General features: G+C 44.1%; 1 protein-coding gene across 3 annotated transcripts in view; it reads left to right on the top strand.

The window, feature by feature from the left end:
• BTBD7 (BTB domain containing 7) overlaps nt 1-13,103 on the top strand; it is a 114,489-nt gene that overhangs the window by 67,408 nt on the left and 33,978 nt on the right. For all 3 annotated transcript variants that reach the window (XM_084632027.1, XM_084632025.1, XM_084632026.1), the window contains one exon: nt 12,324-12,532. In XM_084632027.1, coding sequence (XP_084488153.1) covers nt 12,324-12,532 — 209 coding nt within the window. The remainder of the gene's footprint in view (nt 1-12,323; nt 12,533-13,103) is intronic.

The following is a 13,103-nucleotide window of genomic DNA, read 5'->3' as shown; positions in this document are numbered from 1 at the left end:
TTCTCAAAAAATTGAATGATTGAATGACATAACCTCCCCAAATGTCTGTCACTAAGTATGGTAATTTTGTCAAGTGTCCATCGTGCAACATGGTGGTGCTGACGATAAAGCCATTGTGGAGAAACTAAATTAATTTTCACCATTGGTCTTCATGGCTGAGGTTGTGAGGGAGATTCCCAAACCTGAGCCATTCTTTTTAGGTGACAAATCTGAGGAACTGTCCCAGATTGAGGTGACATTAGATGACAAATTGATAAACTTAAACAGTAATAAGTCACCATGACCAGATGGTATTCACCCAAGAGTTCTGAAGGAATTCAAATATGAAATTGCAGAACTACTAACTGTAGTCTGTAACATTTAAATCAGCTTCTGTACCAAATGACTGGAGAATAGCTAATGCAACATCAATTTTTAAAAAGAGCTCCAGAGGTGATCCTGGCAATTAGAGGCCAGTAAGCCTGACTTTGGTACCAGGCAAACTGGTTGAAACTATAGTCAAGAACAAAATTGTCAGACACATAGATGAACATAATTTGTTGGGGAAGAATCAACATGTTTTTTGTAAAGGGAAATCATGCCTCACCAATCTGCTAGTATTCTTTGAGGAGGTCAACAAGCATGTGAACAAGGGGGAATATAATGTCAAAGGCTTTCTGAAAATCTTAAGTACAAGGTCCCTCACCAAAGGCTCTCAAGCAAAGTAAGTGGTAGTGGGATAAGAGGGAAGGTCCTCTCATGGATTGGTAACTGGTTAAAAGATAGGAAACAAAGGGTAGGAATAAGTGGTCAGTTTTCAGAATGGAAAGAGGTAAATAGTTGTGTCCCTCAGGGATCTGTACTGGGACCAGTTCTCTTCAATATATTCATAAATGATCTGGAAAAAGGAGTAAACAGTGAGGTGGCAAATTTGCAGATGATACAAAACTACTCAAGATAGTTAAGTCCCAGGCAGACTGCGAAGAGCTACAGTGTTGATAAATGCAAAGTAATGAACATTAGAAAACATAATCCCAATTGTATATACAAAATGATGGGGTCTAAATTAGCTGTTACCACTCAAGAAAGAGATCTTGGAGTCATTGTGGATAGTTCTCTGAAAACATCCACTCAAGGTGCAGCGGCAGTCCAAAAAGCAAACAGAATGTTGGGAATCATTAAGAAAGGGAGAGATAAGGCAGAAAATATCATATTGCATCTATATAAATCCATCTATAACAGGATTCAAAAAAGAACTAGATAAATTCATAGGATAGGCCCATCAATGGCTATTAGCCAGGATCGGCAGGGATGGTGTCCCTAGCCTCTGTTTGCCAGAAGCTGGGAATGAGCGACAGGGAATGGATCACTTGATGATTACCTGTTCATTCCATCTGGGGCACAGGGCATTGGCCACTGTTGGAAGACAGTGATACTGGGCTAGATGAACCTTTGGTCTGACCCAGTATGGCCATTCTTATGTTCTTATGTATATTTATTAAAAGTACTTGTTATCTATTTGGGAGTGATACCGTATAACTAGTGAATAGTTACTGTCATACACATATTTAAGAAAAGGGGAAAAGAGCAATCCAGGCAATTAGATATGTTAGTCTGTACCTCAGTAGTGTACAAGGCTTTAGAACAAATTATGTGAAAGAATAATTAAATTAATGAAGGCAAACGGAAAAGGGGGTATAATGCAACGGTGGGTTTGCCAAAGATTGATCATGCCAGACTAACCTGATTTCCTTCTTTAAGGAGATAACTGTTTTTTTCAGATAAGGGAAATTCAGTTGATCTAATATACTTGGACTTCGGTAAAGCATTTTACATGGAACCGCATGGGAAATTTAGTTACACTTTAGATGATGGGGATTAGCACAAGATTTGTGAGGTGTGTAAGGACCTGGCTAAAGGGAGATGGCAATGGGTTATGCTGATAGGTGAATGGCCAGACGGTGGTTGCCAGTGGAATTCCTCAAGGACTGATCTTGGGACCAATCTTATTTAATATTTTTATAAATTAGCGTGGCACAAAAAGTAGGAATGTGCTAATGAAATTTGCTGACGCTACCAAGTTGGGAGGGATCATCAAGGTCATCCAAGTTTTCCTGAATAATATTCCACTCACCCTCAGTGTTGAAGACTGGAATAACAAAAATGGGATGAAATTCAAAGTGCAAGGTCATGCACTTAGGGTCTGATAAGAATTTCTAATGTAAGCTGGGAGCTCATCATTTGAAAGCAACTGAGGAGGAGAAAGACATGGGTATGTTGGTCGATCACAGGATGACTATGAATCACCAGGGTGATGTGGCTGCAAAAAAGGCAAATGTGATGATGCATTTCCAGTAGAGAGAGAAGTATTAATGCCATTGTATAAGGCACTGGTAAGACTTCATTTGGAATATTGTGTACAATTCTGGTCACTCATGTTCAAGAAAGATTAATTGAAACTGGAACAAGTGCAGAGAAGAGCTACTAGGATGACCAGGGAAATGGAGCGGAAACTGGAAGAGATTTGCTTGTTCAGCCTGGCAGAACAAAAGTTGAGAAGAGGATATGATTGCTCTTTATAAATACATTGGGTGTGGGGGATGGGGAGGCAGGAAGGTAAACACTGGAGAGGTGAATAGCTGTTTAAGCTAAAGAATACTTCTGGCACAAGAACAAATAGGTATAAACTATCTATGAACAAATTCCAGCTGGAAATTAGACGAAAGTTTCTAACTCTCAGAGGAGTGAGGTTCTGGAACAGCCTCCCAAAAGAAGTTGTGCAGACAAATTAGTTTTGAGAGAGTTGGACATATTTATGAGTGCTATGATAGGGCTGTTTGTAATGATGGGGTGCAGGGTTCTGCAGCCCTTGGAGTCCCTTGTGGTTTATATCTTGTGTTCCTAAAATCTCATGCTTCAGCTGATAACCTATAGAGGTCAGGAAGGGATTTCTCTCCCACTCCCCCAAATATATTGTTTTAATCTCCTTCCCCTGAACAATCGGGGATGGCCCCAGTTGGGGATAAGCACCAGCCCACCCCACTCAGTGTCCTGAGGTGGTACCGACCATTCTCACTCTGAGGCTGACTGGTCCTTGCCTGTATACTCAGTGTCTGACTGATTGCCATATGTGCGGTCAGAAAGTAACTTCCCCCAGGTCAGATTGGCAGTGACAATGGGATTTTTTCACCTTCCTCTGTAATGTAGGGTGCAGGTCACTTGTTGGGATCATCAGGCTATATTTCATTTAATCAATTTCCTGCCATTGCAGAGCCTTGGGCACTAGTGCACCTTGGTCCCTCCTGTTCTCTGCCTGTGGCACATGATAATCTCCTCTCCTGTGGGCTGGAATATTTTGGTCGGTGGGTTTAATGTTTGTGTGTAGGTGACCTGTGATATGCAGGTCAGACTGGATGATCTGGTGATCCCTTCTGGGCATAAACTCTGACTCCTGGATCAGGACCTCTTTGTGATAGATGCTGTATAAATAGAACAAAAAATGCGCCTTACCCCATAGAGCTTACATTCAAAAATATAAAACAAGACAACAGTTCGTACAGATGGAAAACAACCAGGAGACAATGAGACATTATTAGTCAGCAGTGGTCATAGGACACTAGCGGCCTTAACACTCTGAATTTTTTTTCGGTATCACTGAGAAGGAGAGTTTTAAGGAGGGATTAGATGATAATACTTTGTAGTTGCTTATGGGGAGCTCCTTCCAAGCGCAAGGGGCAACCGAGAAAGAATGAAGGTGTTTGTTTGAAAATTTAACAAGTTAAGTGTTTAAAATTTAAAATGTACAGAAATCTGCTCATCAGAGATACCACTAGATTTGTTTGTTGCCATTTTTGGGAGGTGAGGAGAGCAGGGGAGGATAATAAAACTGAGGTTGAGATTTTCAAAGACGCTGAATTCCTTTAGTTGCCTAACTTTCATGGGCTTTCAGTAGTAAAGAGCCTGACTCCTTTTTTAGATGCTTTTGAAATCTCAACCCTAAGTCAACAAGACACTTATAACCACCACAGCCCTCTAAAACACAAACTGTGTTAATCCAGTGGTTATTACTTCAGGGAAGGCCTGAGAAGAACAGATGGACCTTGAACTATGCCTCAAAAATCAATGGACTTGGGCTTTGTAGCACCAGTGTGGTGAAATGAATTAAAAAATAAGAGGCCATCCACTGAGCACACTGCTGTTGGCACTCAATATTCAGTCACTTTTCAAATACTGCTGGTCTCTCTCCGGAGACAAGGGCACCCTCAAAAAATGGTTGCACTGTGGTTGACGGCTCCAGGTGAAGTTCTTGGGAGCTGGAGGTCCTTGCCTATAGCTGACTCCCTCCTGCCAGAAAACAGAAGATAAGTTTGCTTTGTTATCTGTGGGTCACAATGTGAAGCCCATGTGCCTGCATGTTTCTTCCCACATAACATCAACTACATAAACTGAGAACTCTCCCCAGAATGCTCAATGAAGTGACTGTCTTTTCAGATGAAAGCATCTCACACGGTGTCTTAATAACAAATTATAAATGAAAATAATGAAACCAGCATGTGTACAACCAAGTAAACTCTTTGTAGTAGGGACTTCCTTTAATTTGTCTGTAAAGCACTATGTTTATTTGGGGAGTTATATAAATCTTACTACTCTTGTATATTTGATACCTATCTACTACCATTTTGGATACAACAGAAGTGGAGAAAATGTTTATGTATCATTATACTGACTTTTCACCTTTGTTCATAGTGGTTTGTATCTTTTTGATTTCATTAATATACCCTGATCAGCTTTGTCAACCTTATCTTTGTCAACATATGAGCTCTTCGTGCTTGTACAATTCCTAGCGTAAAGGGGCCATGATCTGGATTAGGCACTCTGGATGCTACCATATTATACATCTTTAATATATAATAGAACAGAATGAAGTCCACCAGTGAGATTCAGTAATAGAAAATAATTTTAAAACAATTTCTTAATATTTTTTTTTTGTTTTAATATGCATCCTTAAAGGGGATGATATTGCAGAAGATTGTCAGGAATATCTATAAGATAAATAGCAAAGCATTCAACTGCGTAATATTGCCTACAGTTACTCTACTGTATTAATTTGATTTCCTAGAAGCTTTTCATACACTTTGACCATCTCTTTTAACTTTGAGGACAATGCCATTTCAAGGTATTTTTAAAAGCATCATAGATGTTCTTAAGATAATAGTGGTTACAGCTTATTCAACTTGGACATAAAATTTACTATAATGAGTAATCCTGGGGCTACTCATGATATTAAGTACTGTGCCTGGTGGTAAGTATTTGCAGGTTTGCACCTGAAGTTGGTTGTTAATGGAAAAAGATTAAGATTGGTTTTATGTGCAGAACTAAATGGAAAGTACTTAATAAAAACAGGTTACAGTTTGAGAAGAGTGGCATCATCAGTGTAAACAGTAGTGATCCAAAACGCAAACATTTTGTAAGGAATTTTATTGTTTTTGATAAAACTTCAGATAATGTTTTGTTTTTAAACCAAAGGGAGCCATAGTGTAGTATCTCAATTCAGTAACTACAGTTTCTTCGTCAAACGATCGTCCCTGTTGTATTCCACTGACGGTTATGCACATCTGCCCACCCGGAGCTTTTTAAGAGTAGTAGTGTCCCTTGGTCCATGCATGCACCCTTGTTTCACTTCATGGTACTGACTGAGGTAATAAAGGGCAGAGTGGACCGACAGCACGCTCAGTTCCTTTTCACCACCGCATGGTCGGTGCTTCTGCTGTTCTCCCATCCCTTGTGACGCACTTCCCAAACTTAGCAAAAACCACTGTTTTATTCTTGCACTTAGCCTTTTACTGTTTTTGTAATAGTTTTTAATTATAACAGCCCCCTTCCTTTTCTTCCCTCCCTTCCCCCAGCACCAAGCCTGAGTACATGATTATGCTGAAGATGAGGTTCAAGATCTGTGCTTCTTGCCTTTGCTCGTTGGATCAGTGATTAGCACCAGTTCTGCCTATACTGTTTGGGGGAAGCCCATGTCATGTCCAGGTGCCTTATCTGCCTCCTCCTTCCCTGCCTGTACCTGGGAAGGCCAAGTTCTCTGCCTCAAGAAGCACCTCATAGAGCACCACAGTTGGACTCAGGCCGGAGATCCTCTCTCCCCTTCCCCCTGGTACATCAGTCTGAGCACTCAAGGAGTTCACCTCCTACCATGGAGTTCCAATTTGGTTCCACTGGTACCAGCACTACAGAGCCTGTGCCGGGGCTTAACTGTGAGGCAAGGAAGCATGCGCATAAGCATGTCAATAAATCTTCCTCAAGGCCTAAGAAAGATGCCGCATCGTCCACAAGTTCCAGTCACAGAGAAGCAGCATGATCCAAGGTCCGCAAGCACAAGAAGTTGCATCAGAAGCCAGACCCATCGGTCCCAGTTTCGGAGCAGCGTACCTCCTCTGCATTGGTGCCATTGAAGTCCCAGGAGTCGTCGCTTCCGAGGAAGCCCTCCACTCCCGTTCCAGCTCCGGTTCTGTCTGTGGAACCTGTGCTGTTGATACCAGAGAGGTTTGAATCCACTCCCAGCCCTCATGAACTGATTGCCCTGGGTGCAGTGAGGTCTCCGCATTTTCTGGTGCACTCACAACCTAAGCAGGCCCACTCCCTTATGTTAGGCATGCCGCCTTCAAGTCATGTTCCTGCATGCTCCCCTGTGGCTCACGCCACTCCACCAGCTCCAGTGGCATCACCCTTTGAACAAGGATCTGACTCTTCATCAGAGTGGGAAGACTTTGACAGTACACATGGTCCACCGTTCCTGTACTATTGACAGAATTACATGACAGTTCCACCAGCCCAGTGGCACTATCCTGCCCTGCCCCAGCACAGGAGTCACTGATACCCAGCTCCATTGGGACAACCACAACAGCTGTAGGATCTGCCTGGCTGGCTGTACTGGGGTTCTTGGTGGCTATATCTGCCTTCAGAACTATCCTGGTCTACCTGGGAGGAATCCCATATTTTGCCACTCCACCCTTCGTCAAGTTGACATTTGGAACCAGGACTGGAGGATGCACCAATTAGCCAGGGTCTGACAGTACTACTGGATACAGAGCGGTTCCCCTCATTGTCTCCTGATGCGGCTGAGTCATCGACATAGTCTTCTCCCCCGACGACTACTGCCAATTCCAGGAACACTTGGGGAGGGTGGCACCTACTCTACACATTCTGTTGGAGTTGATGCAGGACAGTCAACATCAGTTGATGGACATTCCGCATGCATCGATACCAACCAGAGTGGCACTACTGATCAACGATGCCATTCTCCAACCAGCCCACACTTTCTGGCATACCCCAACCACATGAACTCCCACCCCAAAGGGATCTGAGTTTTTCTTACCCTCCACAACATTTTTTGGTTATCTAAGCTGCTTCAGAGCAAGACAGGCAGCAGCACATGCATTCCAACCCAGCTGACAAGAAGAGGTTAGACCTTCTAGATTGCAAGGTCTTTTCCTCATCCAGCCTTCAGTTCCGCATCTCTTACTACTTGGCACTGCTGGCTAAATATGACTTCTTGAAATATGGCCAGTTAGAGGACTTTGTGGACAAACTGCCCAACAGGGTCATGCCCGCTTCCACTCTGTTCTGGAGGAAGGCAAACTGGTAACCAAAATGATGCTACAGACTGTGGTAGATTCCACAGACACATCTTTGCTCACTGTAGCTACTGGGGTTGTTGTGAGGAGGGAATCCTGATTACACTCCTCTGGTTTCCCTAGAGTGGTTCAGAACATAATAAAAGACCTCCCCTTCGATGAAGCCCACCTTTTCAACCAGAAACTGATGATTTCCTGCATTCACTTAAATGCTCTAAAGCCACTCTGCGGTCGCTGGGTATTTATAAAGTTTTATCGTCCATCTTCTGCACAGTGATCTAGAGCTTCCCAGGTTTTCCACCAGCGAGCCTATTAGCCTCCCTAAAAGCATCCTGAGACCCAGAGGTCTGTTTGGCACTGTCCTCCGCACAAAACACCCTATCTTCATGTAAGTTATTTCTGAGTGCATGTAAAGAGCCACCTTGCGCCCCACCACTTTTACCAGTCACCCCCCTGGTGCGGGTGCAGTGTTGAGCTTTCTACCAGCATGGATCCCTGAGATTTATGCTGGGCCCTTGACCCTTCCAATACAGAGCTCTCCCATTTGGACTCACTACTGCTCCCTGGACCTTCACCAAGGTTTTCTCTGTAGTGGCGGTCCACCTCCGGCATTGAGTCCTCATCTTACCTTACATGAACAGTTGGTTGCTAATGGCACGGTCCAGATGAAGAACTCAAGCGTCAACATCCCAGCTGATCATGCTCACCCTGAGGAGAGGAGGAGAAGAAATACCAAAAAATTTGACTTTGGCTCTCATACAGTCCCTGGAGTTCATTGGAGCACAGGTCATTGGTTGACATGACCTCTGCATGTGCTTACCTGCCAGAGGACCGGTTCTGAACCCGGCTGGAACTGATCATTTTGTTAACTTCCAACCACTAAGTTCTGATCAGTGCTTGCCATTCCCTTCTTGGCCATGTGGCACTGTGCCCATACCATTGTTGTTTCTGCTGTCTACAACTGTGGTTATAGAGCCCATTCTCCACTCCATTCCTTGGACGCCATTCTGACTGTCCTCCCTTCAGTGTTGGACAAACACAAATTAGGTTTGCTCCAGGATGTCCTTCCTTCCATCCTCCCCAAGCATGCTGATCATTACAGATGCATTGCTGGATGGATGGGGTGCCCACATGACTCAAGGAACTTGAACTGCTTGGAAGTACAGGCTGCATATCAACATCCTACTGCATCGGGCAGTACAACGAGCATGTCACGTCTTTCTCCCATCCATCCACTCCCGTCATGTTCTCAAGTTGGACAATACCACTACAGTTTACTACATAAGCAAGCAAAGGGGTATGAGGTCTCCAGTACTTTGTGCAGAAGTGGTACGCCTCTGGAAATAGTGCATCGTGCACTGTATCCTGTTGTCAGCAGCCTATCTCCTGGGGACTCAGAATGTAGTTCCATATTCTCTCATCAGGAACTTTGTGACTGACTATGAATGGGAGCTACATGACTCAGTAGTTGCAGACGTTTTTGTTTTTTGACGTTTTGGTGGCTTTTGGCCAGGGATCTCATTGCCTCCAACGCCAAATACTCCCAGTACTGTTCCAGGGGCATGCTCAGAGCCTGCTCCCAGGGCAATTTCTGGTCCTTGACTGATAGGACCAGATCAATTATGCCTTCCCTCCCTCCGCTTCTGCCCCATGTCCTTCACAAGATTTGACAGGAGAGTGAGAGGGTCCTTCTGATCACCCTGTTCTGGCCTCTCCAGTTCTGGTTTCCCCTTCTTCTCCGCATCATCCACTCATGGTACCAACATTTCAGAACTCCTCACTCAACACAGAGGCAGGATCAGACACTCAGACCTGCAGATGCTTCACCTAAGAACCTATTTTGTTGATGGGCATCTTCGCTAGTGTGGCAGGAAAGAGTCCATGAGGCAATCCTACCAGGCCAAATGGAAACGTTTAGTCTTCTGAGCCCAACAGTCTGGTACCTGGCATTCTGCTCCTCCTGGACTATCTCCTATCCCTAAAAGCATCAGGACTCGCTCTCAGCTCCATCAAGGTGCATGTCACAGCCATTAGTGTTTTCCACACCCTCTATGGAAGGACACAGTTTTTACTCACCCATTGACCGTCAGGTTCTGGAAGGGCCTTGTGTGAACATATCCCCTTGTCCAACCCATCACTCTGCAGTGGGACCGTAACCTTGTCCTAATGGCACTCATGAAGCCACCCTTCAAACATCTGGCCTCCTGTTCTTTCTCTTCTCTCTATAAAGGTTGCCTTCCTGATAGCTACCATCTCTGCGAAAAGAGTTGGCGAAATGGGGGGCTGATAGCAGACCCCGCTTTCACCACATTACATAAGGGCAAGGTTTTCCCATGCTTACATCCTAAGTTTTTTTTCTAAAGGTGGTTTCCTGTTTTCACCTCAACCAACCCATACGCTTTATTGCCGCCTTTCCAAAGCAGCACTCTTCAGCAGAGGAATGACAAGAAGAAAGTCAAGGAAAGCGTGGGCCCTTACTGAATGAGGGAGGCAACCTAGTGACAGAGGATGTGGAAAAAGCTAATGTACTCAATGCTTTTTTTGCCTAGTCTTCACGAACAAGGTCAGCTCCCAGACTACTGCACTGGGTAGCACAGCATGGGGAGGAGGTGACCAGCCCTCTGTGGAGAAAGAAGTGGTTCGGGACTGTTTAGAAAAGCTGGACATGCACAAGTCCATGGGGCCAGATGCGTTGCATCCGAGAGTGCTAAAGGAGTTGGCGGCTGTGATTGCAGAGCCATTGGCCATTATCTTTGAAAACTCATGGCGATCGGGGGAAATCCCGACGACTGGAAAAAGGCTAATGTAGTGCCCATCTTTAAAAAAGGGAAGAAGGAGGATCCTGGGAACTACAGGCCAGTCAGCCTCGCCTCTGTCCCTGGAAAAATCATGGAGCATGTCCTCAAGGAATCCATTCTGAAGCACTTAGAGGAGAGGAAAGTGATCAGGAACAGTCAGCATGGATTCACCAAGGGCAAGTCATGCCTGACTAATCTAATTGCCTTCTATGATGAGAGAACTGGTCCTGTGGATGAAGGGAAAGCAGTGGATGTGTTGTTCCTTGACTTTAGCAAAGCTTTTGACACGGTCTCCCACAGTATTCTTGCCAGCAAGTTAAAGAAGTATGGGCTGGATGAATGGACTCTAAGGTGGATAGAAAGTTGGCTAGATTGTCGGGCTCAACGGGTAGTGATCAATGGCTCCATGTCTAGTTGGCAGCCGGTATCAAGCGGAGTGCCCTAAGGGTCGGTCCTGGGGCCGGTTTTGTTCAATATCTTCATTAATGATCTGGAGGATGGTGTGGATTGCACCCTCAGCAAGTTTGCAGATGACATTAAACTGGGAGGAGAGGTAGATACGCTGGAGGGTAGGGATAGCATACAGAGGGACCTAGACAAATTGGAGGATTGGGCCAAAAGAAATCTGATGAGGTTCAACAAGGACAAGTGGAGAGTCCTGCACTTAGGACGGAAGAATCCAATGCACCGCTACAGACTAGGGACTGAATGGCTAGGCAGCAGTTCTGCAGAAATGGACCTAGGGGTGACAGTGGACGAGAAGCTGGATATGAGTCAACAGTGTGCCCTTGTTGCCAAGAAGGCCAATGGCATTTTGGGATGTATAAGTAGGGGCATTGCCAGCAGATCGAGGGACGTGATCGTTCCCCTCTATTCGACATTGGTGAGGCCTCATTTGGAGTACTGTGTCCAGTTTTGGGCCCCACGCTACAAGAAGGATGTGGAAAAATTGGAAAGAGTCCAGCGGAGGGCAACAAAAATGATTAGGGGACTGGAATACATGACTTATGAGGAGAGGCTCAGGAACTGGGATTGTTTAGTCTTCAGAAGAGAAGAATGAGGGGGGGATTTGATAGCTGCTTTCAACTACCTGAAAGGGGGTTCTAAAGAGGATGGCTCTAGACTGTTCTCAGTGGTAGCTGATGACAGAACAAGGAGTAATGGTTTCAAATTGCAGTGGGGGAGGTTTCGGTTGGATATTAGGAAAAACTTTTTCACTAAGAGGGTGGTGAAACAGTGGAATGTGTTACCTAGGGAGGTGGTGGAATCTCCTTCCTTAGAAGTTTTTAAAGTCAGGCTTGACAAAGCCCTGGCTGGGATGATTTAATTGGGGATTGGCCCTGCTTTGGGCAGGGGGTTGGACTAGATGACCTCCTGAGGTCCCTTCCAACCCTGATATTCTATGATTCTAGGGCACGGTTGGTCCGCCCCACCCTTTATCACCTCTGTCGATATGAGGTGAAACAAGGGTGCATGCGGAGACCAACAGACATTACTACTTTTTAAAAGCTCTGGCTTCGGGCACATGGTGCATGCGCATAAGCCTTGGTGGAATACAGATAGGGACCACACATATCAAAGCACCTCCAGTTACAGGTAACCTCCTCTTTCTATTAGAGCACACAAGCAGATGAACAAAATTATAGTTCTGTTTGGCTTTAAGAAGATTCAGTTTGAATGACTGCATACATCAGAATGCTGAAACACGGTTATAAATGTTTTTAAATGTACTCAGAACTCCATAGTTTGACCCTTTCCAATCTTTGTCTACAGGGCTCTTCTAGTTTTATTTAGATTTATGCAGTGATGGGAGCCGTATAAGACCTTAGGTACAGATTTAGGTGCGTGTTCTCCTTAAGTATTAAACTGCCTCTAGTAGTCTTGCTGCTCTGTTTTGTTTTTGTAGGCTGTGAGGATATTATTGCTGAGAGCATCTCACTAGACACTTTAATTGCCATTCTCAAGTGGAGTTCTCAGCCGTATGGCTCCAAGTGGGTATACCGCCAAGCATTGCATTTCCTCTGTGAGGAGTTTACCCAGGTCATGACTTCAGATGTCTTTTATGAACTGAGCAAGGACCACCTGCTGACTGCTATCCAGTCTGACTATTTACAGGTAAATGTTTAATCTCCTCCTTCCAAAAGTAGTTAATTATGTTTTGAAGCTGTATTTTACATTTAGCAGAAGCATTCAGAGTGAATAAAATCTTAAATCTTCCTAAATGGGAAGAATAGATATTAATATTCTTGTGCATTTGTGTGCGCGGAATAAAGCTTTCTCTTTAACTCATGTATACACAAAAACCACAGTAGAGGAACTGATTAAGGAAAGTACTTTGTTTTCTTGACTTTTAACCTAACTTAAACTGGCTGTATAAACTATTGCTTGAAAGTCTAAGAGTAGTCCACAGCTGTGAATTATTTTAAATGAAACAGTTCTAGGTTAAACTTTTGCCTTGCCTGTTTAAGTTTTTATGGAAATTGCAGTCTCAGTTTTGCTACTTTGATGTGTAAACTGTGTGCAAGCATTATTTTGGTTTGTGTTTAAACATACTGCTTATTTTTTACCTTAGAAATATTGATGATTACACTGATCTTCTGTGAGGATGTATACTGTTTGCTCTTACACTTCTATTGAAGGGGCAGAAGTTTTGAAACCATAATATATGGCCTTTCTCTAAAATGTT

Source organism: Lepidochelys olivacea (assembly GCF_965140295.1).
Source record: "Lepidochelys olivacea isolate rLepOli2 genome assembly, chromosome: 6".
Lineage (NCBI taxonomy): Eukaryota > Metazoa > Chordata > Testudines > Cheloniidae > Lepidochelys > Lepidochelys olivacea.
Note: the sequence above shows the minus strand (reverse complement) of the source record. Positions and strands in the feature narration are given on the sequence as shown.